Source organism: Primulina huaijiensis, chromosome 18 (genome assembly GCF_012295235.1).
Source record: "Primulina huaijiensis isolate GDHJ02 chromosome 18, ASM1229523v2, whole genome shotgun sequence".
In the NCBI taxonomy this organism is placed as follows: domain Eukaryota; kingdom Viridiplantae; phylum Streptophyta; class Magnoliopsida; order Lamiales; family Gesneriaceae; genus Primulina; species Primulina huaijiensis.
In genome coordinates, this window is record NC_133323.1 from 6,908,263 (window position 1) to 6,935,812 (window position 27,550).

General features: G+C 37.0%; 6 protein-coding genes and 1 long non-coding RNA gene across 16 annotated transcripts; 3 read left to right on the top strand and 4 right to left on the bottom strand.

The window, feature by feature from the left end:
* Nucleotides 1-869: 869 nt before the first annotated feature.
* LOC140965013 (uncharacterized) lies at nucleotides 870-9,611 on the top strand. 3 transcript variants are annotated; one of them, XM_073425044.1, is made up of 13 exons: nucleotides 870-1,380; nucleotides 1,729-1,779; nucleotides 2,084-2,354; nucleotides 2,434-2,508; nucleotides 2,592-2,650; nucleotides 2,741-2,876; nucleotides 4,873-4,969; nucleotides 5,058-5,124; nucleotides 6,861-6,959; nucleotides 7,489-7,578; nucleotides 7,991-8,145; nucleotides 8,817-8,918; nucleotides 9,234-9,611. In XM_073425044.1, the coding sequence occupies exons 3-13, from the start codon at nucleotides 2,102-2,104 to the stop codon at nucleotides 9,355-9,357; spliced, it is 1,257 nt and encodes a 418-aa protein (XP_073281145.1). In that variant the 5' UTR covers nucleotides 870-1,380; nucleotides 1,729-1,779; nucleotides 2,084-2,101; the 3' UTR covers nucleotides 9,358-9,611. The 3 variants fall into 3 exon arrangements, with proteins under 3 accessions (XP_073281145.1, XP_073281143.1, XP_073281144.1); XM_073425042.1 differs by having other exon boundaries at nucleotides 870-1,295; XM_073425043.1 differs by having other exon boundaries at nucleotides 870-1,295; nucleotides 2,099-2,354.
* On the top strand, nucleotides 5,131-6,180 carry LOC140965015 (uncharacterized). The gene is made up of 2 exons (XR_012172952.1): nucleotides 5,131-6,009; nucleotides 6,041-6,180. It is a non-coding gene; the product is annotated as an uncharacterized lncRNA (long non-coding RNA).
* A 203-nt stretch (nucleotides 9,612-9,814) lies between the features above and the next one.
* On the bottom strand, nucleotides 9,815-12,136 carry LOC140965014 (uncharacterized). Its single transcript, XM_073425045.1, has 4 exons — nucleotides 11,907-12,136; nucleotides 11,494-11,626; nucleotides 11,278-11,392; nucleotides 9,815-10,008 (listed from the first exon to the last, which is right to left on the bottom strand). The coding sequence occupies exons 1-4, from the start codon at nucleotides 12,107-12,109 to the stop codon at nucleotides 9,959-9,961; spliced, it is 501 nt and encodes a 166-aa protein (XP_073281146.1). The 5' UTR covers nucleotides 12,110-12,136; the 3' UTR covers nucleotides 9,815-9,958.
* A 478-nt stretch (nucleotides 12,137-12,614) lies between these two features.
* Nucleotides 12,615-15,476, top strand: LOC140964329 (uncharacterized). 2 transcript variants are annotated; one of them, XM_073424002.1, is made up of 4 exons: nucleotides 12,615-12,828; nucleotides 12,927-13,758; nucleotides 14,790-14,956; nucleotides 15,034-15,476. In XM_073424002.1, exons 1-4 carry the CDS (start codon nucleotides 12,647-12,649, stop codon nucleotides 15,038-15,040), a joined length of 1,188 nt encoding a protein of 395 aa, XP_073280103.1. In that variant the 5' UTR covers nucleotides 12,615-12,646; the 3' UTR covers nucleotides 15,041-15,476. The 2 variants fall into 2 exon arrangements, with proteins under 2 accessions (XP_073280103.1, XP_073280102.1); XM_073424001.1 differs by having other exon boundaries at nucleotides 12,616-12,828; nucleotides 15,029-15,476.
* Nucleotides 15,477-16,124: 648 nt separating this feature from the next.
* Nucleotides 16,125-17,300, bottom strand: LOC140964330 (NDR1/HIN1-like protein 6). The gene has a single exon (XM_073424003.1). The coding sequence runs from the start codon at nucleotides 16,978-16,980 to the stop codon at nucleotides 16,279-16,281; it is 702 nt and encodes a 233-aa protein (XP_073280104.1). The 5' UTR covers nucleotides 16,981-17,300; the 3' UTR covers nucleotides 16,125-16,278.
* Nucleotides 17,301-18,808: 1,508 nt separating this feature from the next.
* LOC140964390 (pentatricopeptide repeat-containing protein At3g29230-like) lies at nucleotides 18,809-27,344 on the bottom strand. Of its 7 annotated transcripts, none has more exons than XM_073424113.1 (6): nucleotides 27,137-27,344; nucleotides 26,369-26,496; nucleotides 26,148-26,295; nucleotides 23,161-25,337; nucleotides 20,851-21,299; nucleotides 18,809-20,809 (listed from the first exon to the last, which is right to left on the bottom strand). In XM_073424113.1, the coding sequence occupies exons 2-4, from the start codon at nucleotides 26,455-26,457 to the stop codon at nucleotides 23,550-23,552; spliced, it is 2,025 nt and encodes a 674-aa protein (XP_073280214.1). In that variant the 5' UTR covers nucleotides 26,458-26,496; nucleotides 27,137-27,344; the 3' UTR covers nucleotides 18,809-20,809; nucleotides 20,851-21,299; nucleotides 23,161-23,549. The 7 variants fall into 7 exon arrangements, with proteins under 7 accessions (XP_073280214.1, XP_073280213.1, XP_073280212.1 ...); XM_073424111.1 differs by lacking the exons at nucleotides 18,809-20,809; nucleotides 20,851-21,299 and adding exons at nucleotides 22,445-22,482; nucleotides 22,846-23,043; XM_073424112.1 differs by lacking the exons at nucleotides 18,809-20,809; nucleotides 20,851-21,299 and adding an exon at nucleotides 21,867-22,244.
* On the bottom strand, nucleotides 19,010-19,870 carry LOC140964665 (uncharacterized). The gene has a single exon (XM_073424533.1). It carries the CDS (start codon nucleotides 19,868-19,870, stop codon nucleotides 19,010-19,012), a length of 861 nt encoding a protein of 286 aa, XP_073280634.1.
* Nucleotides 27,345-27,550: the final 206 nt, after the last annotated feature.

Below are 27,550 nucleotides of genomic sequence, written 5' to 3' on the forward strand. Positions count from 1 at the left end.
TAAATAAAATTTAAAATTTTCGATATGAAAGATACCAAATAAATAAATAATAAATGAAATTTCGTATTAGTTGCCAAATAATGAGCCAAAAAAAATCTCAATTGAAATAAAAGAATCTATTTTTAGTCGGAATGAAATACTTTGCTCTATTTTGGTTACATTTCAAACTATATAAATGTATTTTTAATATATATTTTGTCTGGAGCAATAATATTTGCTCAAGTCTAGAAAAAAAAAATTAAAACATGAAGTTTAGATTGTTATAATATTTAAAATATTTAAGTTTTATTGTTATTATAAATAAATATAACTTTTGATAAAGTGACAAACATTTGATATTACATAAATTAATTGTCATTATTTATCGTGGATAGCTTGGAAACACATCTCTACACAAATATTAAGATGAAATACACATATTTTTTTTATGGCAAAAACTTGCGTGAAATGGTCTCACATGTCGTATTTTGTGAGAAAAATCTCTTATTTGGGTCATGCATGAAAAAATATTACTTTTTATGCTAAGAGTATTACTTTTTATTGTGAATATCGGTAGGGTTGACCCGTCTCACAGATAAAGATTCGTGAGACCGTCTCACAAGAGACCTACTCTTTTTTTATATATAGTAACGACTTCTCTGTATTTTTAAAAATGATAAATGTTTATCCTTCTCTACAATACCATTAACAAAATTGTGTATAAAATAAATTCATTTGTTTCTTGGAATATTTTCTTTCATTATTCCAAAAATATATCTTAAATAATTTTAATATTTAAAATTACATTATCCCTCTATCTTATATATATGTGTGTGTAGATAGATTTGATTATATTTATTTGGTATATCTACTTAGGTCCGTTGTAAATATAATGAATAAAAAAAGAGTTGTCAGGTGAGATGAGCTTCAGACTTCAAAATCTATCCCCCAAGTAATAATGATCGACACGAAAGCAAGCTCTTAGATTTTCCTTTCCTTATCTTCTCTTGTTTACTTGCTACGTTTGCTCATCAACATTTTCACTCCACGTCCGAGCTTCGAATTCCCAATTGACTCATATATCTTTGTCTCGCCTTTCGATTGAATTGTCCGTTTTTCTGCAATTGATGTTCACGTTGAAATTTTTTTTTTAATGAAAATTTCAATATCTATTGACTTTGCTATAGTCTCATCACTTTTGACCGAAACCCACAAGAGAATCGATTCCAAAAACCTTTAAGATCGCATCTTTATCATTTGTCCGCTCGTTCATGTTCCCGTGCTTGATGGGATTCAACGGCCCTGTTCTGCTTCAGGTGAAAAATTTTATTGCGTTTATGTTTTTCTGTGTACTGATGGAGTGGATTGATCCCTTTGTTTTGTCTTGCGGTATTTGAAAGGGTCTCTTTCTTTTTCGTTTTCCTTTTTGGTTTTCTTTTTCTTTTTAATTAATTTGCTGTTGTGAAGATTGAAATTATAGTTTTATCGTGTTATTCAGTAGCTAGCTGCAGTCTGATCTTAATTGCTCCTTTTTCTATAAAGAGAAAAACAGGGAATGTGATTTTTTTGTTTAACTGCATGTATGAGGGAGCATCAAGGGCTATTAGCATTAGTAAAGGAAGCACGAGAGAGCTGTCAATTTTTCATGCCTTTCTCGTGACATTGATGTAGCCAGTTTTTTTCTTGAATATTTACTTCCATTTTTAATTTTGATCTGAAGTTCATTTCTTATTATTCTGTCTGTTGCAGAAAGTACTGGACAAATTTACCCACCTATCTTCTGATATCTAAAGACGCCTGGTAAGCACATTTACCACTCAGTATTTATATACACTTTGACATAATCTCGCCACCACCCGTGAGTTGTCAGTTACTTTTTTATTTGTGTAGTTTTATTCACTTCACCTCTTTATTCTCCACCTGTACTCTGTTTTCTTATTTTCGTGTGAATCTTTTGTGCATCATTTTAACCTCTGGGATCGTAAAACAAGAAACCGATTCTCGATGTGTGCTTGTACATCTTGAAACTATCATATTTCCTTTTTTATGACTTTTTGTGGTCGATCTTCTGAGTTGCACCTCTGAATTGTGCTTCTGTTGGCAGATAAAAAAAATATAAGACATGGGATGCCTACTATCAACTCCTAATGATACAGGTGGAAACAGGAGGAGGCCATCAAATATTGGGGAGGTTTCTGTATTTGTCCCATGTTTGCGGATCCCTAAGCCTGTTGATTTCTCTCAGTCATTAGGTGATCACATCTCTAAAAGCTTAGTTGAACGCCTTTCGGCTCTCAGAACCAGAATAGTGGTCATGGCAGGGCAAGAAGCTCCGACGATTTCAAGAACAAGACGGAGAAGTGCTACTCAACATGGTTGGTCGCAGAGATGACCAAAAAATTTTGTGGTATCTAAAATTGCTGATATGGATGTTTGATCATCTGTTCCTTGCAGGAGGTTCAACTCTGGGTGATCTTCTTCAGGCTCTGGAAGACTATTTGCCAGTTATTTTGGGATTGGTTAAAAATGGTAAGCATTTCCAACACCAATCCAGATACAAAAACTTTTCATGGAAATCATACTTTTGAGAGACACCCCTTTGCTTTGTGCAGGCAGTCCATTGCAACACAAAGTACAGTTTGTTTGGATTAATCAAGAGGACGAAGCAGAGGTCCCGCTTAGATTTTACCTTCAAATCCATAACTTTTTTTCACTTGTTCTCTCGCTTTCAAAGCACTGTTAATCTCTTCAATATCTCCAGGAAACGGAAATGTTTAGCGCTTGGTATGAAATATTATCCGTTTTGCACTTGATGGCCATGCTATCATTAACACAAGCCAATCTATTACTTCTTCCAAGAACATCCATTGATGGCTATCAGCCAAAGTTATCAGAAGGTACTCAAGCTTTCTCCAATTCTATGTAATTTTAACACTTAATCAGTTTTTGTTATATGTGATCTTTCTCACTCATTTGTCTGTATGTTATATTTTCATATTTTCAGACACCTAATGAAAACAAATTATCATATTTGTTGGGTTAAGAGTGCATGAATGAGAGTAGTATTGGGATGAGTGATTTCCTGAGAAGTTCTTGTGCGTCAAGCTGATGACGTTGTGCCGCTTGATCTATTTGGTTAGGTGGGCCATAGAAAAACGACGCCAGATCTTAACGGGTAATAGTCTCTGCTGGGGACACGACCGACGATAGGGAAATGGTAAGATCGATCTTCTTAGGATATGAGATATCACCAGCAGATAGACACACACCTCCCCAGATTCATGGGCTTAACAGCCGACCCATTAGAACTCAAGTAAGTGCACTCCGCACTGTCACGAGTATAAGAAAATAAAGTTGCGCATTGATTAACAAATATAACTTTTGGCTAGGTGAACACTTGATCCTAGCAATTGGTATCAGAACGATATCATGTGTTCAAGTCTCCCAAGAAACATATTTATATAATTCTTGTGGGGATAAGTGAGAATAATAATGGTATGAGTGACCTCCTGAAAATTCTCGTGCGTCAAGCTGCTGACGTTGTCGTTTGATCTGGATGCTTGATCTTAACGTGTAATACTGACGGGGCCGGAGGGTAGGGAAATAGTAAGAATAATTATAAGGGACATGAGACAACACCACCAGATAGACACACACCTCCTGGATTCATGGACTTAACAACCCGACCCATTAGCACCCAGGAAGGTGCGGTGCATTCTGTGTTGCCACGAGCATAAAGAAATAAAGTTGCACTTTGACTAACAGCTATATATTTTGGCCTAGTTGTAAACTCTTGATCCTAAAAACATTGTTTTTGGTTAGGTGAATCAATGTAAATTTTGTTGGCATATATGACAAAAGATCTAGAATGTGCTAGTTCTTCTACTGTGAGCATGCTAGTAAGTCATCAATGATGGATGCTATCATCATAATCAAATTAGGTTAACACAATTTTTTCCTTACTGGGATATTCAGTTGTGAAATGGGATTGAGTCTAAATGAGATGATGTATAAATGAAGAAAGATTTCACACTTTGATTAAGTTGCATTAATTGGCCCAGAAAACCCGAGAATTTTGGGTGATAATTGTGTTCATGCTTGCCGTCATGAGTGATAGAAGATGCTGTTTCAATAGAAATTATACCTCATTCATTTGCCTGGCTATTAATGACGCAATGCACAAGCAATCATCATTTACCGGATGCTTTGTACAAATGACAATGAGCGACACATAATTTAAGATACAAATTTGAAGTGATAAAATTGGTTAGATGCTTTTAGTGGTCAATAATAAAAAATAGAAGCGCTCTATCAAGTAATTGGGGAGAAGGGGAAGGCGCTTCGACCAGCATGAGATAAGTCCCTGATCTTATGATTTCTTTGTTATGTGGTGAATGCTGAATGCTTATGTCTCATCGTATACATATACGTTGAAGATCATAAGTATCAAATGTCACTAATCTCTAATAGCTTACAATTTCAAAATGTTGGCCATTCAGCATGATATCATAGCTTGTAACCCCATTTGGGGCATGAGTGAGGACAGTCTGATGGAGAGGGTGTGTTTTTGAGTCTCTTTGCACCCAATAATAGAAAAGAGTTTCACTTGAAGGATTAAAAATGGGCTTGTAGAAATTTTTAAAATTAAGATACACATCTTTAATGGATTAATTTTTTTAAATCAGTTTGTTATCAGCAGCATGTATCCTTGAATGAAGATTCATTTATTTCAAGGAAATTGTAAATAAAACTGACGTAGATATTATGCATCCAGCTGGAAGTTAACTGTACAATGGCTTGAACAAACACGATAGAATAAAGACAGCATTTTCCCTTTTTTTTGGCTTTTATTAAATTTCTGACTTCTTCTGTGCTTTCTACATTTTGCAACAGAGAATCGACGATCTTCTGTTGATGTTTTCTTGAAGGCTGCCGGTTACCTTGATTGTGCTGTCCGACATGTTCTCCCACATTTTCCCAATGAACTAAGGTATCCTGTTATGTGCTGTAGATGATCAAAGAATAAAAAATTTTATGATATGGATTCACTTTTTCGCCCAATTAACTTTTTCCTTTAGGAGAAATCTTCCTGTGGATCTTGCTGAAGGAGTTCTACGAGCACTTTGCCTCCAAGCACTAGGGCAGGTATACTGGTTCGCGAAGTTGCCACCTTACTTGCTATCATGTTGCCACTATTTAAACTTATTTAGATATTGAAAATGCTGCCATTTTACATTTCTTGGTTTTGTTAGTCATGATAGTGTCACAAAGTTTTGGCCCTTGAAGCTGCATGATCAACACAGTTCATGATCATGGTGAAGATGGCGTCTGAGCTAATGAAACATCTTAGACTTCATTTAGTCTATAGAAATTTCAACAAAATGTTTAAACTTGATATAATGGAAAGTTCTTCACATTTTCCCCATGAATGGCTTCCAATTGGATGTGATGCATGATATCTTAAGAGATAAGGGAAGAGCAATTGCGTGAAATTGTTTGATTGAGTGACTCCCATTGAGAATCATGCTTTAATTGTGACATTTTCTGAAAGAGCAGTTGCGGCTATGACTAGGGAAGCAATCTTTTCCACAAGTTTCATAAGATCATTTGTAACAATTTTATTTATGTGACAAACGGCATCAGAGGTCATAAATATTTGCAGGTGTCTTTGACAAATTTATTAGTGATCTCGCGTGACCTTTGAAACTTATGACATATCCATCTCTATCTTTATACACTGTTATGAGTCCGAGAAGACTTGTACACCTAACAGTTTAGAAGTAAATTAATATTTTATTGCACAAAAAGTGACATCTCACCCCTTGTACCAACAGTTGGCAAGGTGTGTTCAATCATAAAAACCTGGTCCTGCTGAGATGGATTATTTTTTTACTCTTATTCTAAAATTAGTGATTCTTTATTGTTGGTGTCTATTAAAAATACTGATTAGTGAATATTGGACGCCCTTCAAATTTTTAGTGAAACAAAAGCAACATTATTCAGCAATTCAAAAGTATGTAATCTCCCTTTGTAAAAAATATTAATGATTGACATTATGTAGCAATTATGCATGCTTCTGATTATCTGCTGTCTATTCATGTCCCTTCGCTCTTGCATCATCATTATGGTTGAAGCAAGTTGATATGTATAACTTAACTAATACTGGAGCTTTGAAGAATATGAACGCTCGTGTTGTAATTAGGAAGATAAATAAACCAAATTTTAATGAACTTCTCTAATTGAGAATGCACTTTTCATAGGGTAGGCAAGATATATGTAGTTCTAGTGCATTTTGATTGATTAAAACTTCAGAAAGCTACCTTTTTCCATGTGTAAAAATATTCCATGCCACTGCTAATAGAGCTGTCACATTTCATTTAAGCTCCCCTATTCTACCTAGGACATGTGGGTTTGTTTTAATGAATAAATGCTATGGTCTTAATGGGTTATCAAGCAATTACAGTTTGTTAGTTATAGTCATCAATGTTTCTCATTCTTGTTAGCACTTGATGTTTGCCTTACGGCCACATGGAAAAGCGCAAGCCGTTGTGTACATTATGCTGGTTGGGTTTTCTTCATTTTGCTGTATATTTCATTTATCCCCATTATTGAATATTTTGTTCTGTTGAATTTACATGAAGTTGGTAAGACCCATAATTTTGGGATGTTTTGTCCTGGAACTTTTTGTTGATGCATTAATATAGCTTCTAAATATGGGTACTTTGTTTTGGTTTGCTTTATAGTCTGGCTAAGACATCATTCCTGCAAATTAGTTATCATCACTATATGTCTACATTGTTCATGCAATTTAATTAATTTACGATGCTTGTTTAAGTTATATCAAGTTATATTTCTGTGGGCCTTACATTTCCTTGGAATAGGGCGTTGATATTCAGCTGGGACTTGCAATCGATAGTGCCAAGGCCACCCTAGCTGTGAAAAGAAGACTTGCTTGTGAGATGGTAAAATACTGGCAGCAGGTATTAATGGATTTTGTTTTCCTTTTTTATCCACTGTAAATAACCTTTTAAAATTGTTTGGTTATTTGATTTGGCTTGGTAGCGGTCAATTGTATCAGTATTAAAACTCACGGGCTTTCTATTTTTCCTTCTTAAGACTATATTGTGCCATACCTCATTGTGCAGTTTTCAAGTTAACTTTTGTTGAGAATAATTACTTCAAGTTCATAGTTGTAATATATTTACCATTAGCATAAATCGATTAGAGCACAAAGGGGGCTTTCAAACTCATCACTTCTGGTTTTTGCAAGCAGCATCCTCGATCTTTTGTTCACTTGTTCCATCTTTTACTGACTTAGATTCATGGGTTTCAAAGAATAATCATTTCGTTATAGCAGTGTGGTTGAATCGAACCTTCCCAATTACTTTTTGTTTGTTCATACTAAAGAGTTGAACAGAGTTCGTGTGTGTTTTCCTTCATTAGCTCCATGGTTATAACTCCTTTTATGATTTTAGGAGGAATTAAGTTCGTGAGATTGTCACTTTGTAGGCCCAAGATAACATCATGAACCTTCCACTGGCAAATGGTTGGGGAGAAAAGCATTCACTATTCGTGAAGTGGAAACACATTGAGGCTAAGGTATTGTTTAATGTCTTAAAATTGCTGTTATTTATGTTGCACTGCAAGATATGGCCAAAAGAAATTACTATGAAGGAACTTGAAATGTTATACACTTACATACTCCCTCTGCTTGTTACCACCTTAACCTCTTGACACTGTAGTTATTTCTACAAATTTGAAATTTGAAGTTTCTTGAGGATTAGTCATGTGTAAAATCTCATTAGGAGGATACGTGTGCTATAATTAATTAATCTATTATTCGGGATATAATCTTTTAGTCCGAAATAAGGTATGTTGGGGTTCCTGCACAACAATGAAGTAGAATTGATGGGATGTGACTGTTCCAAGCGATCAACTGTCACAATAGATTAAAGGTCTCTTTTCAGAATCTCGAACTTTTGTTTAACTCAAGATTTTGATATTATCATAGGCTGCAGCATACTACTACCATGGTTTAATTCTCGACGAGGGGAATACAGAGAAGTCCCATGGGATGGCCGTTGCTGCTCTGCAAGCAGCAGACGAATATCTCAAAGAGAGCAAGAAGACAGGTGAAGCTTTTAATGCATCAGTTCCTGTCTCTAGGTAATCTTGGCACCCCCTTTATCTCTTGTTCCGTTTATGAGGACTATATACAATTAAACTTCGAAATCATCTTATATACGTGAGGATTCTGGTTTGCTCCCGTCCAGAATCCTAGATGCTTTACAATTCAAATTTCATGGAAATGTACTGCCACTCCTTCTACACTCAGGATCTCAGAAAATTATGAAATTTTATCATTGGGTCAAGAAAATTTTCTTCTTCAATCTTCATTCACTTGATATGGAAATCTACTCTCATCTATGCTAAAGTTCTAAAGCTTTTGTCCTGTTCCATACCTCTCCTCTTTTCAGTTTGGTTTCCGTTTGTGATAGCAGCATGTTTTGAATAGGCCTCACATAGCTACCTTCAGTCTTGGTAGTCAATCAGTGGGTGTCTTTTAGTGATTTAGGGTCCAAAATTGTTAAGAAACGTCACCATTTTATTTTTTCAATCTGCGGTGAAATATAATGTGCATGTTAATTTGTAAAGATTTAATCCTTCAAAAGAAATTGTACAGGTCCAAGCCTTTAATGCTTCTATTGCGGGGTGTTCTTTGTCTTCTATATTTCTACCTAACTTATGTTTTTGGAACCAGTTCCTGTAGAATAATGCACAGCATTGAACTGCTAAATGACATGTATGGGAATAATAAATTGCAATTTTTGGTACAGGAACACACCACTTTGGGGAACCATGAAGTATCTGTCTGAAAAGATTCCTAAGGATACTTCTAGCAAGGTGCGAATCAACAAGGATCTATACACTTACGAAAAGTAAGTACTGACAGACAAATCTAAGCATCTGATTATTTGCTTTCACAGAATTTCTCATCATTTATTAGCTTAGTAAGCGGAACTTAATGCTTAAGTTGGCTAATTCACGAGTTTGATGTGTTTGAGTCGTGGTCTCTAACTCTCTACTAAGGAGCTCATGGTAGACATCTATCGTTTATGTCAACATTTGCTATTAGGGTGTATATCTTTTAGATAGTTTGCCATGTGGTGATGTCTCATAAATACAAGTGACGTACTAGCAAATTGATAGAGACTTTGTTATTCTTATTTTCACATTCCAAAATTTGGGTGTAGAATTATGGAGACAGCACCTACATTACCAGACTTTGCTTTGGCTTTGAAACCTGATGAATACCAGCTTCCTCTTATGGACTCCTCTTGGAATGATGAAGAAGCTCACGCTTCCGTTAAAGTGTAATCTATCCAATCAAAGATCTGGTTAAATTTTTTTCGAACATATTAAATATCTGGCTATCGAGGTCCTCCAGAATAGTGTTGTTAAAGCCTTGTCCAGAAATTTTTTGGGTCCATTCCTTTTAATTATTGTCGTTGATTGTATGTCACTTCGAAGCTCCATCTCCCGAAGGATGTAGTTCTTCAGCCGAATATACCTTGTATGATTGAGATTTGCGTGGAAACAGACAGACGAATATATAATTTATTGCGCAGACATTTTCTTTGTGCTTCACAAGGTAAAGCTAGAATCATATCGAATGGTTGGATATAGTTATTCATAAATATTTGCGATGTATTAGAACACAATATTTGACTGTTTGTAGTCATTCTTCTTGGATTGTTTTCCCCTTTTCCGAGCAAAATCATGCCGTAAGTGTTGAATAAGTGTTGAAGGCTTGCTACTTCGAGCTTAAAAAAAATGAAGGAAAATAAACAAATATCTTTCACACCAACTCATGGGAATTGTAAAAAGGACGTATCCAACTAAACTATATTGACCTTAATCTCTAATTTAAATCAGAAGTCTCAAGGGCATTTTCTTTTTATTCCCTTCTCTCCATCATTCATGCCATGCCGTTATCTTCTGCAGCACTCCTTTTTTGTTCCTCTCGTTCTGCACAAGAGAATCAAAATCAAGGCTGCAACTTTAAAGCAAATGTTCATCACGTGTATGTTGTAAGAAGCTGAGCAACCTAGCGAACCTATAAAAGGGAATGTTACACGCTAGAAAAATAGCATCAATAAAACTTTGATGTGCCGCTACATGTTGAGATGAGGGCAAACAAAAAACCAGTTATCTTCACAAACCAGAAGCGCCATACTACTTCTCTCGAACTAGTCAGTGGTCCTTGTAGGGCTAAAAGAAAGAGTTCTCATTTGCTCCCAGGCCCCAATGATCAATACGATGTGCTTTATGCATGAGAATGAGGGGTCTCAGTTATGCTCACAAACCAAAAGGACTCCAATACTTGTCATTTCTTCATAAACAACGAAAAATAATAACAAAATTTAAAAACCTTCTGAGAGAAGAAATGAATAAACAGATCTACTCCACAAGTTGAATAAATAGGTATAACTAATCCCTTAACGTGGCGTAAAAGCATTTTCTTTAGATATTTCTCAAGAAGCAAGGGGGTCGTATTTTCCTAGATAAATTCCTATGTTGACTTCAAGACACATGGAACGAATGCAGTAAATTGGTAAATAGTAATCTTTTTACACAGGAATAAATTAATGTTCAATGGCAAGATTAACCATGCATCTGATCGAGGCATATTATGAAAGGATGTATTGGACAGATTTCTTTTCCAGACGGTCTAAAGCAAATGCCATGAATAGTTGTTGTCTTGTTGACATATTGCTTTCTGGGTTCTGAACTTTGTGTCTGGAGACAAAGTTGAAAATAACTAAATCCCAGTTAAAGGTGACGTCTAATATATTTTACGGAAAGGCAATCAATTTGCGCAAGTATAAATATGCAATGATTTATGTAAAGTTAAAAGCATTTGAGCCGATAACTTATAGCTCATCTGCAACCAAAATCTCAATTTTGGAATAACCCCAATTGTGACAGCCCCTCCACAACTCAAAAAGAAAAGACAAAGAATCTAATAAAATAAGCAGAAAAAGTAATTCAAGTTGTGAGTATCATCAGGGGTCCTTACGCTAAACCTCCGTAATTTTTCATTTTTGTAACCACAAATATGTTGTTACAACAATTTTCCAATGTCCAACAAAGATGGACATGGAGTAAGTGCCACTAATAGTTGGTTTCAGGCTAGAGACCACCGCTTGTGGGTTCTTAAGATGTAGTGAGCAAAACTGATAAATGTGAGGATTTGGCATCGAGTAAACTACTCTCAAGGGAAAGAAGATACAATACCCATGAGTATCAGCATTGCCTTCTGAGTGCGTCTTTCAAGCTTGTCAAGCCTTTTCTGTACATCTCTTCTCAGGTCCCAATTTGGTTTCTTTGGAGCAATGTTTAGAAATGGATCCTGTAATTTTTTCCGAACACATCCAATCACAAAAGTAATGCAGGGGAGAGTGAGAGGGCCGGAAGGGCTAGGGAGGAGAAAAATAAAACATGATAAAAGACCTCAGCTTTCTCCTCTGGAGGAGGTGCTGCCAGGACGGGGTCTTCAAATTTCGGTAGCACAGGCGGGGTGACTTTGCCTTCTTGAAGCTGCTTGTCATGAGGAAGATAGTTTCGGAATTTCATATTGACATTGCTGCAATCAATAAATACCAGTTTCCGAAAAATCAAACGATTACATGCTGAGCACTAGTGTTCAAGTTCAACAAATAACATCATCCTAAAGTACGACAGCAACTTCATAATGAAAATGTGGAACTGGAGACAAAACATCCAACTTGACCGATGTAGCGACCACTAAATTCTAATCGATCAACGTAGAGGAAGCAAAATACTTCCCAATTCCTACAAATTAAAACCTTGCTCGTTTTTTCAAGGAAAAAGGAAGAAAAAGAGAGGAAAGTTCGGAAATTTACTCCTCTCCTGCATCTTCTTCTTCTTCATCATCGGATTGATGTTGAGGTTCCACATCGTTGCGATCCCCTTCTGTACTAGCTTGTTGAGGTTTAACAACAGCAGCATCGTCATCGGGAGTGTTGAGGAGCTCTTGAGCGGCTTTAAGCGCTCTAAGCCTCTCCTTCCGCGCGGCCGCCGCCGCCTCAATCGATTCCTCTTCCATTTGTCGGGCCGACCAGTGGGTTAATAAGTTTATATTAAGTTGGACCTAAAATAATAAGATTAGCCCACCAGGAAAGTTGTCCCCAAAATAATAAGATTAAATACCCAAACGACATGATAGACCAATGGGCTAATCAGGTTTATCTCATTTTAAAATATTCATTGTATATGCCCAGCCCTAAATATATGGATGCCTAATGGGCTAATAAGATTTATATTAGTTGGACCCAAATTGTAAATTAGCCCATTTTATAACTCATTTGTATTTTTCCGACCCAAAGATAATCCAATGGGCTAACCAGGTAGATAAAATGGGACCCCCATATTATTGCGTTTTTTAGTGGAGATTAGCCCATTTTAAGTTCCCATTGCTCCCGATTAGCCCATAGCCACCATAAATGTGGTCCGGACATAAAGGGCTACAATCCATAACTTTTGGGGTCCAACTTAATATAGTCCTGATTAGCCCATTGGGCCGGGAAAATGAAATATAATATGTAAATCTTGCCAAAGTTTCAAGTCGCTCTCAGCGGAGAAGATGGAGCCGCCTGGAGCCGTCGCCTCTGCGGTGGAGGATACCGAGAGAAGGTTAATTGCGCTCAGGGACCGGATAATTCGCGCCACAATTAGACCCAAAGACACGCTCCTTCGACTGATCAACTCCGAGCTCTCCTTTCTCCGCCGTATCTCCGTCTCCATTCCGTCTTCTTCTCCTCACAGGTTCTCGTTGATTTATTTCTTTCTATCATCAAGTTTTATCGATCAAAGAAGCTTCCTGCTGAGTATTATGTTTAAATCCTGGCAACTTCACGTTGCAGTTTCAATGTTGGTCACTTAGAGGCCGTGGCTCACGTTCTTCAGCTACCATCCATAACTGGGGTATCGCGCGTTTGCAAGTCGATTCCTTTATCCCCTTCCCATAGTATTTACGTTGATATAGTTTGTTCTATCAATGGAAATCCGGTGTGGTTCATTGTATCTGACAGAAATCCTAGACACATTTCGTGGGAGGGCGGACCTTCCGAGAAGAACAAGGGATTGAAATTTAAAATTGAACAAGTTGTTGACGCAGCTAGTCAAGCGCCTGTGACGCTAAAGCCGTCTTCTCTTGTGCTTTTTTTCTCAAATGGGCTTGATGAGAATATTTGCCAGAAGATTAAAAATGAATATGAAAGTATCGATTTGGAAATGGACCCGTTTTCCTATGAAGAGTTTGAACTGGAGCATGAATGGACAAACGTGGTCCTTGGGAGATCATTCACCCAGGCTCGTGTTATTCAAATAAAGGTTGACCAGAACTGTCACGAGACAAATGAGAAAAATCTTTCAAGTTCTTCGATGTTGGAAAGTCTGATCCCTTGCGACAAGATTGATGAATTCTCTGATTTGAATCCAGGGAAGTCTTTCTGGTCTCTAATATCTGGGATGAAGTGTTGGTGCTGCTCTTTGGACGATGATACATCACCAGAGGTTGGATTATTGAAGGTTTCTTTGGGTGATGTAGATGCCAAATTGGTTAATTTGGACACAACTGCAATGATTGCGATGGTTTCAGGGATCAGTAATGGAGGCATTGAAAGACTTTTGGCTACACCGAAGAGTGAGTTGATAGGTCGTTTTAAAGGCAACTATGAGTTTGTGATTGCCCAGGTAACATGCTGATTTCTGACTTTAAATATTTGTTCAGGATTATGTAGCTCATCTCTTATCTTCATTTGTGACATTTTAGTAATTTGTCCCTCTTTACAAAAACATCATGTTTATCTCAAGAAAATCCTTTTGTGGAATATGTATGTACAATGCTCATCTTCTTTCAAAAAGTTGATCTTAAGGATAGTGGGGTTACTGTTCTGCACTAAACTTACTTATTTACACTCCATGGTTCCACCATGTCCTGTTTTCAGAACAAGATGAAGCAAATCGATCACGTTTTGGATCTTAAGTTTCTTAATCAGCATGAATAGACTTTGCTTTGGCTAAATCTGTTGGTTGAAATCTTGAAGAGGTGCATGGTAATCAAATGCATTTGCCAACTAAGCATGCTCATCATCTGTGTTTCCTGGATGTCGATACAATTTTTTCCCATATTTCACGGGCCTATTTTTAATTGGTGAAATGAGTGCGGTATCAGTCCTGATAAGGTGAATTTGAAAATAGAATTATGTTTCTTAATTCTCAGTTAATGGTGTTAAGTTATGAGATCATGCAGCTAAAAGTGCAAGTTATCTTATACAATCTCTATTAATTTTCACAAAAAAAAAAACATATGATAAATTATTATCTCGAAGGACCAGAGCGCAGATAAAGCTTTTCGGTTTCCTTAGTGATTTTTCAATGTTTTATCTTGAACAACGGTCACTTGATAATGCACTAGCATATCTTGGACCATCCAATCTTGTTACTTTCTGTATCAATTAGTTGGTAGTTGGTACTTTCTGATTCTTCTCATCATTGCATCCATGTTACAAAATCTTTTTTAATAGGGAATCAATGTTGAGGGAATCGTGTTTCCCTCTGAACATGTTATTACAACCTTTAAGTTCCATAATTGACTTTGGCTGTGCCTTGTAGTTAAAAAAAATGCAAAACAACATCGAAGATGTATTGATACCCTATTATTACTGTTAAATTATCGCGCGCTGTCTCCATTTTCTGGATCCTTACCTTTCATCTCATGCCAGGTCAATTCTGAAATTCAAAGTCCAATCCACAGTGAACTGTCTGCTGTAATATCCAGAAAAAGAGGAATTATATGTCAAAGTGTTTATTCAGAGTTCCAGGAACTTATTTCAATGTATGGTGGACCTAACGAAAAAATAAGAGCCAAATGCGTTCTGAAGTTGCTCAAGTGAGTTTCTGCACCTCAAATGTGTGTGTTTTCCCCCAAATTTTTTTGTAACAAACAATTCAAATGGCCCAGGGTAGTGCCTGATTGTCCATCAACACGTCTGGCGAGCCTTAAAACAACTAGAAAACTTGCTTTAAAAAACAAGGTGGTTTTTGGCACTGGTGATTACTGGTATGCTCTTACCTTAACGGCAAACATTGCTTTTGTCCGAGCTGTTTCACAGACTGGAATGTCTTTATGTGTTTTTGAGCATAGACCACGGGCACTAATTGGTGACTAACATGTAGTAATTACCTGAGTGAATGCTTCTACCCAATGGAAGAGAGAAGAATTTCATGCTGTTGTTTCTTGTGTTCTGTGGCTGGTTGGAATTATCAATTATGGTCTGATGATGAAGAAATTTATCATCTTTTTTTATTTCTTCTTGCTTCAGTGACTCTGATTCGCCTTTTAAATTTTATGTATGGGCTAGGCTAGTTAAAACAGCCTTTTAGAGCAATCTACCGGGTTTTGGATGTCACATGGTGCATATTGTTAGATAAATTTGTACACCTTTCTATGAGTTTGCTACCTTCACAACTAGCATAAGACATAAGACAGCATGATTTATTAATTTCCATTTCATGGTAAGAGGTAAAAGTTTTAGTAAGTGTTTGGTTGTATTTCCTCCTACTTTCAACTTTAATTTAGCGAAGAGTTTTATGCTAGTTTCAAGATAATAAAACACTGTTTAGAATCTTTAGATTTTTTAATTTTTTTGTTATGATAGTTCTTGGCTTGGTACCATCTTAGGTGCTTTCCTCATTTCGTTTTATAATTGCTCGGTGTCCATGCCAAATACCCATCTCAAGCCCAGATGGTATCTACTACTAATAAAATATAATAAAATAAAATGGTCTGTCAATTGAATTCTTATTAGAAAATAATGAAAATTATTTTTATATATTTTGACTGCAAACATTCATTGGGTGATTGAGATGGAACGGCGATATGTGAATGATTATTTTCTGTTACTTACACAAGCCCACTTTTTTTCACGCTCTTCTATAATAAATATGGCTGCTACAGGTTTTTGTTATGAAGACTAATATGTAGAAGCCTTGTAGAATTACTTTCTTGACGAAGCAAACACCATTAGAACATAGATAGTATTACTATAAAATGTGGAAAAAATTATGTGCTCTTATATATCAGAAGAAAGAAAAAGAGGTGTCTATACCAAGCTAATTGTTTTATTGGATTAAGAATTTTTTTTTGGGGGGAGGGGTAGTAATACTCTGTAGGAGATTCGTGGAAAATAGCCATGAGAAAAAAAATTGTGCTCAGGGTTTGAGTCCAAAATTACAGCTACTGGCTTTGATGCTGATGAACTTGTTGGTAGACAGGCTATCTACAATCAACTTGCAGCTGCCTAATATCCTTACTTTCATCAGCTTAAGCATCCCTAATTTAATTCTGACCGGCACATCTATCTTAAGATCCAAAGGAATCCTTCCAGTCTGTTGCTGCTCTTGCAATGCCTGAAGCAGAGTTGTTCCATATTGATTTTGGCCGGTTAGCCCCACTTCTAGCAATGTTGTATTCTGGTGACCCTGGTAGAATCTGGGAATTGATCCATGGCACAAGTTAGTTTCTTTATACCAAACACTAAGACGACTCCCTTTCTCGTAGTAGATTCCAATCTTTTTGTTGGGGTTATTGGCTGTGATCCTGACATCGAACCTCGTGTAAAGTGTCAAGTCAAAATGAAGCGTCAAATCTGTTATCCTTAGATTGTCAACAGAGTATTTTGGGAGCTTGGGTTGAAACACAAGGTAAAGAATGGCTAAAGCAGCCACAACTATGATGAGTAGGAGGATGAAAGTGGTAATTATCCAACACAAGCACTTGCACCAACAATTTGTCCTTTTCACTACCGGAGCATTACGTCCTGATGGATCCACCTTTACTGATGGGAAAGGATCTCGAAGAGGAAGACATGTAGGTGTTACCATGACCGGATGAATTCTTTGATGGTCTGCCATTCACAAGTATGTATGCAACCACTGATATCAATATTTATTAGTTTTGAAATGGCGATACTAGCATCTGCTGACGAATCTTTTACTTCTGCCAATTGTTTAATGTAATAAGTATTGGTTGAATGGAGAAAAGTGGTATTGAGTATGGTTAATTTATGTTTCTAATTTTGGTGGGTTAGGAAAAGTCGTTCACCTTTCTTGACGCCTAATATATTGAACTGCTATGTCAAACCTTGCCAGTAAGGTGGCAATGGAATTTGGGAACTCATCGATACCGTGTTCCTCAAAGTCAAACATACGTTCTGCAGAATGGAGTTAGTGTCTGTGCGTTTGTTAACCTAAAACTCTAGCAAGTTTTAAGACTCCATTTTTATTGTCATTAGTAATGTTGCATGCGTTTAAACTAAAATAAGTAAAACAAAAAAATACATCAAGAAATAAGATACTATATATTTCAATTTCCACGTGATCAGTAGAATGACATTTTAAAAATTATGTCTTAAGGCTGGTTTGGTGCGGTATACCCTTTTTTTAGAAAAATTGTATAGCGTATCGAAAATTTCGGTACCCAAAAAACCGTCATAAGGATAGTGTAGTAAAACAATTTCACAAAAAGGTTGGTACAGAAAAAATTGGATAATTGGAAAGATCCAAGAGGTGAAATCGCTGCGGTAAAAGGAGGTGGACACGACTTTAATGCGGATCTCTAAGGGCCCAAGAGGGCTGAGCTCTACTTCCTCAATCGCCAATGGCTCTCCCGCCGCCCACATTTAATCACGCCGTCAGCACCACCTTCCGCCGTCGAAGTGGTTGAGTTCGTTATCGGAGCTGCTCACCAACAAACCAACTACTTCCATTTTCGATTTAGTTTTGCTGCTTCAGACTTGGCAGTAGGTACAACACGCGATATCACGCTCTACTCGCAGAGACTGGCTGCGCGTGCGCCTCCGTCCGATTTCTCTCTATTTATTTATTATTTACATTTATTAAAAATAGAGACAATGGATATCCCAACAATAGTTTTTAAAAATATATTTTTCCAATCAATTTTAACTTTCTCCATTATTTCGATTTTCGTCGTTATATCCTCTCAAAAAATAAAAATAAAAATTGGTCGTTATAAAAAATAAATTTATAACATATTATATCAAAATCCAAAATAATATACTTTAAATTTGAAAAATATATTTCTTATAAATATTTTCTAACAATAGTTGGAAACACTACCAAACCTCCACAAATATTTGATACCAGTAATTTCATTCAGTTTTTAAAGATCTAATTTTATTTATCATTATACTAATTATTATATTATATTAAATGATACTCACGTCCGCTTCCGGCAAGTGTCACTAATCCAGACGCAGGCTAAAAAATTACCCTAAGCTTGAAATCACAAATAAGACCGTTATAAGGGGCCAGGAGGGTGTCCTGGCGTTGTCCCTCCGACGCTCAAGTCAGAAACTGAGGATATATGGGGGAGCAGCTAAGAGCGCTGCTGAAAACAATATAGTGAATGAATGAACTGACGTAGATATATTCCAATTGAAACGAATGAATTATATTATAGAGAGTACCTGGGCTCATGACAGGCCTTCCATAAATCTGGTTTGGGCCTAACCCTGGTGGGCCTATGGGGTATCATTATATTACATTAATATATAATTCTAACACTCTGATATCTCTTGTAGAATGTAGTATGACGACATAGATATATTCCAATTGAAACGAATGAATTCAAATTAAAAAACATCGCCACTTCAACTTCTGAATATTACGTGATATGCATAAAATATCCCATATCCTTTCCTTACAAGAAGTCGGAATTTTTATTAGATTTTCCATAGAACTGAAGAGTGAATCTACTAACTATTTGGACAATTGAGGTAGTCTCTTCTAAGAACAAACAATCACTGCAGGAGAGCAAAATGCAATATCATATAATTAGCAATATTTTCTAGTAGTTTGTCTCTAACTTATGGTTGATTATACATACAAGATGTACAATAGCAAATTTCCAAAATAAGCCTGCCTAAAGGGCAAGGGTAGCTTTACACGAAGATCTATTGTGTACAGGTTCCTTGCACCTCGAACAAGTGACCGTTCTTTTGTCCAGATCAGATGTTTTGATCTGTTCCTTCATCTGTTGATTCAGGGCACGAGGAAGCACCTGCATAGAACTTGAATCGCCCTCTTCTTTTACCATTTGTGCAACAGAGCCAGAAATAGGATTTATGGATTCTGAATATGTCATCCGGTAACTCTCAATGGTGAAGTGTCTAGAACGACGGTCGTACATGCTCATCCGGGCAGAGTTGAAAACAGCAATAGCATGGCGACAAGGCAGGCCCCTTTGTGTCCATTCTAAGCATGTACATTCCCATTTCTCGATATTGACAACGTGAGTAGAATCATCATGAACCTCGAATAGTGTGTTGGATGAGATAAACACTCTCAGACCATGAGCTCTTAAGGCCGCTTCTTGTATCCTTCTCTCTTTGGATGGTGTCAGTCTCATCGTCCATGTACTCAACTCTTTTTGACGAGTATTTATCAGTTTAACCATCATGTCCATCAGTGCACCTATCTTCTGCATTATTGTTGATTCTCTTACTTCATCGACCAGCTTAGAATATGGTTCTGCCACATTGTGAATAATATAGCCGTATGGTTCCCCTTTAAATGAAAAAGTAGTAAAATGCTCTGGCTCACTCTGCATAACCCAATCATAAGCATTCGAAGAAATCTGTTTGATTTCCTCAGTTAACTTCTTGAAACTGCTGGATCGAAGTGCACGTGCTGCAGCCAAAAACTTTCCAGGTAAAACAGCTCTTCCTTCTCCATGAAATGGACCCTTCAAGTTCCTCTTGAAACTTTCTAAAAGATGATACATGGAATAACCATGGTGAGCATTCTCATATACCGCTTGCACCAACTTATTTAGTCCCTTTTCCCTCTCTGAGACAAAAGTTAAAAGTGTTGGGATGTGGAGATCACAGATTTCAGTTGCTCCAGAAACCAAAGCCATTTATCATCATTTTCTTCATCAACTATGGCCAGTGCAACTAGAAAGAATCCATCATCTGCATCAACTGCAGTAGCTGTCAACAAACTTTCTTGGTACTTGGATTTCAAAGACGTGGAATTGAGAAACAGAATGGGACGGCAAAAATTCAGGAAGCTCTGTGTACAGGAATGAAAAGAAACAAAAAGGCGTTGGAATTGTTTCTCGTCGTTAGTCACCAGCTTGACAGAACTACCAGGATTTGTCTCCACCAACAGTTCGCAGAACCAAGGCAGCCGATTATATGACTCTTTATATGAACCCTGAAGTTGCTCACGTGCGTCCTCCATCCCACGCCTTACTTGTGTATACTTCAGTTTGATCCCAAAGTCCTGTGAAATGCTTTTAGCAATATCATTGGGTTTTTCATGTGGGGAATCTCGTAACTTGTTCTTTATAACACTCACCAACAAATTCTTTGCTGGATGAGCATTTTTCCAAGACACACCTCCACAATTATGTAAGAAGTTGAACTTTTTTATCCTAAATATCTGAGAAGCGGGAACCCAAGATGCGTGCAAACTCCAAAAACAGCCTTCATCAACACATATGCCACTTGCACGAATGTGTCGTTCTTTTTTAGCTTATAAACAAAGCGGTGAGCTACAGCATACTTTTGCAGTGCCTCCCGGAACTCTTTCACACTTTTGAAATCCTGACCCACGCCAGTTATGCATTCTTTTCATGAGGCAACTAATTTTTCGGGTAAATCATCATCACAGAAAGTAACAGCGGCTAGACTGTCAGCATCAGTTCCATGAATAGCTTCTCCTTGGCTTTTTTCTTGTCGTTGACAGTTAAAGTACGACAATCTTTGATATTTTTCTTCCGTGGTCTCTGTTCCCCATCATTATCGCTAACTGCAACAATAGTCGGACCATGGACACCAATCATCCATGAGGCAGTGCACCGCCGTTTCTTTACAGTATCTGCTGGACTGCTATCCACATCAAAACCAGCTGAACTCTGGGCACCATCAACTGCAGCAACTAAACGTGGCTTGTAATAAGAATCGTTGTCATCTTCATTTTCAGAGGACAGGGGTGAGGCTGGACATGATTGACTGTGGTTTGAGCTGTCTAGATTTTGTTCAGCAGTCGCTGCAGAATTGATTAGGACATCAACAAGTCGGTTAGCATCATTTGGCACACTGTTCTTATGGGAATCCGAAGGTTAACCATCATGGACAACTGTATTAGCAGCAACTGAGGGTGTAGAAACATGATTTAGTGTTTCAGCCAGCTTCATACCACTATCCCTACAGATATCATTCACATATTAATATACAAAACATTTTAAAAATAACTACACAAGCCAAGTGCCACAAAATCCATGAATTGAAATTACAGACTAAACAATGCGGGGAATAAAAGAAATGATAAAAAAATAAACAAAAATCAATTTTCAACTCGCGTGGTTTGATAGCAACAATTGGGAATCATAGGGCAAACTTCAGAATGCTATGTTCGGACTTTGAAGAATATGAAAACAAGATACTACAGTCACTTTCCTTCTAGAGTGTGCTTTTATCACAGTGGTGTCAAATCCTTCTTTTCTTCCATCAACAAAAATATTAGCGATAACTGAATTCACGTGAAAGCCAATCATTCTCTTTAGGTCTTTGTCATTTCTCAAAGTGATTAAATTTCTCTTGTTTCCTGGGAGGAAATACTCGATAGAAATTGTTTTATGATCTAAATTAGACATTTCAGCTAGCTTGAATTTGAGAGGATCGAAACTTAAAATAATACAATATTTTTTTAAAAAAATAATGTACAGTCAAATTATGTAATAAAATAAAGGAAATTATTAATCCTGAAAGATATAATATATTTTGCAGTCTTTTTTATGAATAAATAAATTTACAGATAAAAGAAACAACGCAGCTACATGGAACATCCAGGATAGAGCACACAGGTGCAAATACATACCAACTCAGTACATCAAAATAGTACCTTACAAGTACAATGAGTACAAAAACCATTGAACATGAACTCATATTTTCCTTAAGGTAGCAATGATGCAACGGTCTATGCCGTCAAACAATCTAGCGTTGTGTTGCGGCTGGCCCAGACACTATAAATTGTACGCGACATGCCTCGAATACAAGCTCTCATGTTCTATAGTCTCATGATACGTTTTTTTGAACCACTTCAACGTACTGGCTAACATATAAAACTTGATTCCAAGCCAATTCCGAACCCTGAACCAGAGATCATTGCTAAATGAACATTCCCAGAAGAGATCATTTTTAAACAAAACACGTCTCTTGTCCGGAAAAAAGAAGGAAAGAAGTGTTTTTTTGCAGCCATTTGATTCCTTTAGATATGCTTTGGACTTTCTTTTGTCCATTAGCCACTACAAGAAGTTGTGGCTGGTCTCTACCAACAATAACTAATGGTAGAATCTATCAACGGAATGTGGTAAATGCTTCCAGCCCACTCATCACTTTTATCTAGGGATGTCAAAATGCGACACGACCTATCAACCCGACACGACCCAACACGAAAAAAATCAGGTTCGGGTTGGGGTTTTTCGGGTTCGTGTTNTAAATCGAAAATTTTGTTATTATGTGTTTAAATTAAAATATTATTTTTTTTTATTATTTCGAATTTTTTTCATTAATTTTTTTAAAAAAATAAATAAAATTCGGGTTACGCGGGTTAGACGGGTTGAGTCGGGTTATACGAGTTCGTGTTCGGGTTGGAGGTTTTCGGGTTGCTTCAGGTTCGGGCTGAAAAAAAAAAAATTTTCGCGGGTTGACCCGAAACCCGACCCAACCCAACCCAACCCACCCGATTGACACCCCTACTTTTAACCTGTTTTTCGGGACTTGAATATCAACATTCTACAATGGGCACTCCTCACAGGGTTTACAAAGAGATTTAACTTGCACGCCAAAGGAGAAGGTCGTGTTAAGGATGAACGGCTGATTAAATAAAGCCTCCTGATTGGTGCTATAATATGGTGGATCAAAGCGCATACATTCATACCTTGCACATCTACAGAAGCTTGATTTAAAGTTTCAGTACTTGAATATATGTTTGCCAACCACAAAACCTCATTCAATCTGTACAATTATAACACAATATGGATGCTTTATAGCTGCTAATTCGTACCTGATCAAAGACGATCTGAGGACGCTACGCTCGAGGACTTTCAGATCAACATCAAGAGCATATATCATAGGGAGAGCCATAGTTTCTAGATGAACAACGGCTAGAATTCAAGACTTTAAAGATACTGACTTAGTCAGATGATCTTCCACTATATTCTCAAATTTTGAGAGAAATCTCACAAGATTCAGAAAAGAGTAAATCTGCAGATCCTTATAGAGAAGATATGAGGGCTCTGAGGACATAAAGTGCAAGGACTTTATGCTCTACTAGAGTGTGATATCTGGGTCTGGGGCACAACAAAGTTTCTAGACACAAGCATCTGTTGCATGATCAATCTTTTTAAGATGCTGGCTCAGCCCATTGACCAACTGAGACCCACAACAAAGTTTCTAGACACAAGCATCTGTTGCATGATCAATCTTTTTAAGATGCTGGCTCAGCCCATTGACCAACTGATATATTCTGTTTGAATTAGGGTGAGTCACATCCATAATAGTAAATTCATGAAATCCATCATCCAGCTCTATCGAACTAACTCCAGATGTATTTTTGTTGTCTGCCTTTTGCATCTGCGATCTTGTGTTTGAGAAATTTCCCCAATCTCCAGACGCGGCATATATATTTGACAACAGCGAAAAATTTCCCGCATTAACTGGCTCGAGCTTCATTAAACGGTTGAGTACCTTCTCAGCAACGAATGCATCATTGTGCATTCGACAAGCACCTAACAGAGAACCCCAAATAACAACATTTGGATCGAATGGCATGTCAAGCACAAGCCGAAAAGCTTCACTCAGACGCCCACCACGTCCTAAAAGGTCAATTAGGCAACCATAATGCTGAATCTCAGGAACAATCCTATAATCCTTTTCCATGCCATAAAAATAACAAATCCCCTCCTTGACCATACCGGCGTGACTACAAGCAGATAGGACACCAACAAATGTCACTTTATCTGGTGTACACCCCTCTTGTTTCATCCTAGCAAAAAGCTGAAGAGCCTTCTGTTCATATCCATGCATTGCCAGTCCATGGATCATGGCGTTCCAGGATACTACATCTTTTCTTTCCATTGCATTAAAAACACCCCATGCCTTGTTCAAGCTGCCACACTTTCCATACATATCAATCAACGCATTACTAACCAGGATACTACACTTATGCCTACTCTTTATTATAGACCGATGGACCCTCTTCCCTAAACATATCGAACCAGATTCTGCACTAGCAGATAAAATACAAACAAAAGTTCCATCATCCAAATTGAACCCTCCCTCCTCCATTTTATCATACAACTCTATTGCCTCCTTCACAAGCCCCATTTCGGCATATCCAGATATGATTATTGTCCAAGGAACCAAATTTTTTACTGGCATTTTATCAAACAATACCCTAGCCATTTCGATATCACCCAGTTTTGCAAAGCCTGAAATAACAGTAGACCACGAGATTACATCCCTCGACGGCATCCTCTCAAACAACGCAAATGCCTCGCTCATCTTTCCAGCCTTCACATAACCATCCAATATCGTGTTCCAACTCACCTTATCTCTCTTTGGCATTTCGTCAAACATATTCTTAGCTTCACTCAAACTACCAGTCCTCACAAGCCCATTAATCATCGAATTATAGGTAACGACATCCTTCTCATCCATTGCATCAAACACATGCCTGGCCGCTCTGATACCCACTATCCCAAACTTTGAGTATGCATCAATTAATGAATTACATAAAAATAAATCCAAATAAAGATCGAGTTTTTCCACATGGGCATGAATCATTCTCACGCTTTCAAACCGTGAACATGCCTTCAGAAGAAAAAGATAAGTCCAGTTGTCTGGAGAAATTCCAGATCTCAGCATTTCATTGAAAACATCAAAAGCTTTCAATGGATCAGAATTTCGTACGTGAGCTTTGATTAAAGTACTACATAAACGAGTATCTGGGTAAGGAACTTGATCGAACACATTGATGGCCAACCCCGTTTGGCAGCAAAGTGATAAAGCTGAGATGAGTTTCTGAGCCACAAAGGGATCCATATGAAGATTATATTTGTAAATGAGAGCATGGAGTTGTTTTAGTTCGTTGATGTTTGTGCATTTGTCGAGGTCTGCGATTTTGTGCTCAAGAAACCTTCGTTTAGAGAAAAATGCCGGAGATCGAACTGGGGCCAGCATCTGCATTATGCAGTGTTCAGTGAGCAAATGTGCGCCAAAATGGAAATAGACCAAGAAAAATTTAGCAATGGATTGTGTTTCTGAACAGACAAAGTCCATTACTCTATTCAATGACCAATTTCAAAAATATTCAAATTACAAATCTAAAGTTAAATTATGTTCTTTTTCAAATGCTAAATATGGTGCATTGCACTTTACCTTCCTATATAACCAAAAACTACAACTGAAATATTATCTCTGATATTTTTAAAAGAGAGGCAACATCATGTTTGTTTCTATTTACAAGTGTTTTTACCAATATAAAATTGCTTTTGCAAAACCACAATGCAACCAAACTAGCGTCGAGGAGAGGTTTAAATTTAAATTAACACTGCCCAGCCCCAGCGAATAGATTTTTTGAGGTAACCTACTTGAAGGTGAAACTATTGGCATAAGAATAGGACTATAAAAGATTCTTCAAACACAGTTGAAAAAAATATATATGACCAGTTAACTATTATAAATAAACTCATATATACAATTCAAATTCAATTAATAAGTTAATGACTGGAGCTGGATCAAGACAGATCCATCTAAATTTCTAACAAGCCTGAAACTCTTTTACAACAAATCAAAATCTAAAAAGCCATAGGGTTCAGTCTGCTGAAAAGAAACAAAATAATTACTTGATGTTCCTATCAAGACATATCAAGGAAAAGAAATTCAGACGCACTAAAGAAAAGAAATCGGTGGGACAAAAAGAAAATCATATAACAGATACCAATTATGAGCGACCATAAAATTGATACAGAAGATAAGAATAGTTTTTACCTTGAGAGTGGGTGGTTGAATGGTATTGGAGTTGAAGAAACACACCATAACACAAAACTCACAGCACTTAGCTAAGGAATCACTCCTCGAATATTGTTGATTGAAGGTGAATATTACATGTTTTCCCGGCAAAAGCCTGAGAATTGCACTGCCAGAGATTGAACATTGATTTACGACAACAACAAAGATAATAAAAAAATAAAATAGAGTAGATTAATTACAAAAGAGTAGCTAAGTTGGATTGGAGATAATCATGCTGCAAAACGGGGGAGGAAGGGGAAAGCGAATTTGACTCACTGGAGCAGAGCATATTGATAGCTCCATAAGCAACGTCGTTCCCTTCCCTATTCTGCAGGCAATATCATATACTATCAGTCAGCCTCTAGTTGTTTTTATTTCAATTACTTGTTTTTCTATAATAACATGACTCTCTTACAATGACGGGTAGTTTAATTACAATGACGGGTAGTTTAATGTCGAGTTTCTCAGTGATGTTAAACCAATATGGAGCTTGATTTTGGGACAGCACAACTAAGCTAATCATTAGTCAATCAACAAATATTTAACAGGAACGAATATCCTTACACTGAATTTATTACCGAAATAGCGATTCTGAAAGTAACGAAATTTATGCAGCTCATCAATCGCAATGCCTTGAACATAACAGCATAAAAATACATAAAACAAGAGCAGCTACTCCTTTCTAATCGAAAGGGTATAAACTGTTCTATTATTGTGGTATGCCTTGAACAAAAAACCAAATACTACATTAAATGGCATCACTTAAAAGTAATACTGGAACTTTTTAAAATCTACTTCAAGATAGTAAAATCCAAGGAGATTGATTACATTTGCAGCAAGAAAATGCTGGGTCTCAACATACAAACATGAACTGCAGGCAAATAAAGCTGGTGAATCCACTCTTATCAACCAGTGGTCGAAGAAACAAGATCAAGAAAGAGAAAATGGGAATTGGGATTGAAAAACACCTGATTCCGCGTAGAGAACGATGCGTGGGCGATGGAGGGAAAAATTGAGGGCCGATTCCGAAATTGGCTGAGGATGGCGAGAATTGAAGATTGGGTCCTGTAATCAATGCGCAGAATGGGTTCTCTTACAATTTCATCGAAGCCTCTCTCATCCGATTTTCTTCTTTGTTTTAACGTTCACGGGGACTGGCCAAATCTAACCAAGATGAATTGATACAATTTNCGAGTCAAACATGAGATCTATTTTATAAAATTGAACCGTGATAATATTTTATACAAGTATTTTGTTTATTATTTTATTTACAAAACAATAAAACTATTATTTTTTTCAATTTCGATCATTTTTTATCGAAATATTGATGTGACATCGAACACATAATCAATGTCTAAAGTCACGTTAGCAATATCATGGCC

Bases quoted from the DNA above. Each gene is read 5' to 3' on its own strand.
- LOC140964390 (XM_073424113.1), bottom strand. From the start codon at position 26,457: ATGCTCTGCTCCAGTGAGTCAAATTCGCTTTCCCCTTCCTCCCCCGTT. The intron at 26,296-26,368 runs GTAATTAATCTA...AATCTCTGGCAG, and splicing joins TCCAACTTAGCTACTCTTTT to TGCAATTCTCAGGCTTTTGC. The intron at 25,338-26,147 runs GTAAAAACTATT...TGCATAATGCAG, and splicing joins TTCAACCACCCACTCTCAAG to ATGCTGGCCCCAGTTCGATC.
- LOC140965014 (XM_073425045.1), bottom strand. From the start codon at position 12,109: ATGGAAGAGGAATCGATTGAGGCGGCGGCGGCCGCGCGGAAGGAGAGG. The intron at 11,627-11,906 runs GTAAATTTCCGA...TATTGATTGCAG, and splicing joins GAAGAAGATGCAGGAGAGGA to CAATGTCAATATGAAATTCC. The intron at 10,009-11,277 runs GTATTGTATCTT...TCTCTTGTGCAG, and splicing joins GGCAATGCTGATACTCATGG to AACGAGAGGAACAAAAAAGG.
- LOC140965013 (XM_073425044.1), top strand. From the start codon at position 2,102: ATGGGATGCCTACTATCAACTCCTAATGATACAGGTGGAAACAGGAGG. The intron at 2,509-2,591 runs GTAAGCATTTCC...TGCTTTGTGCAG, and splicing joins TTTGGGATTGGTTAAAAATG to GCAGTCCATTGCAACACAAA. The intron at 2,651-2,740 runs GTCCCGCTTAGA...CAATATCTCCAG, and splicing joins ATCAAGAGGACGAAGCAGAG to GAAACGGAAATGTTTAGCGC.
- LOC140964329 (XM_073424001.1), top strand. From the start codon at position 12,647: ATGGAGCCGCCTGGAGCCGTCGCCTCTGCGGTGGAGGATACCGAGAGA. The intron at 13,759-14,789 runs GTAACATGCTGA...ATCTCATGCCAG, and splicing joins ATGAGTTTGTGATTGCCCAG to GTCAATTCTGAAATTCAAAG. The intron at 14,957-15,028 runs GTGAGTTTCTGC...CAAATGGCCCAG, and splicing joins TGCGTTCTGAAGTTGCTCAA to GGTAGTGCCTGATTGTCCAT.
- LOC140964665 (XM_073424533.1), bottom strand. From the start codon at position 19,870: ATGTATCATCTTTTAGAAAGTTTCAAGAGGAACTTGAAGGGTCCATTT.
- LOC140964330 (XM_073424003.1), bottom strand. From the start codon at position 16,980: ATGGCAGACCATCAAAGAATTCATCCGGTCATGGTAACACCTACATGT.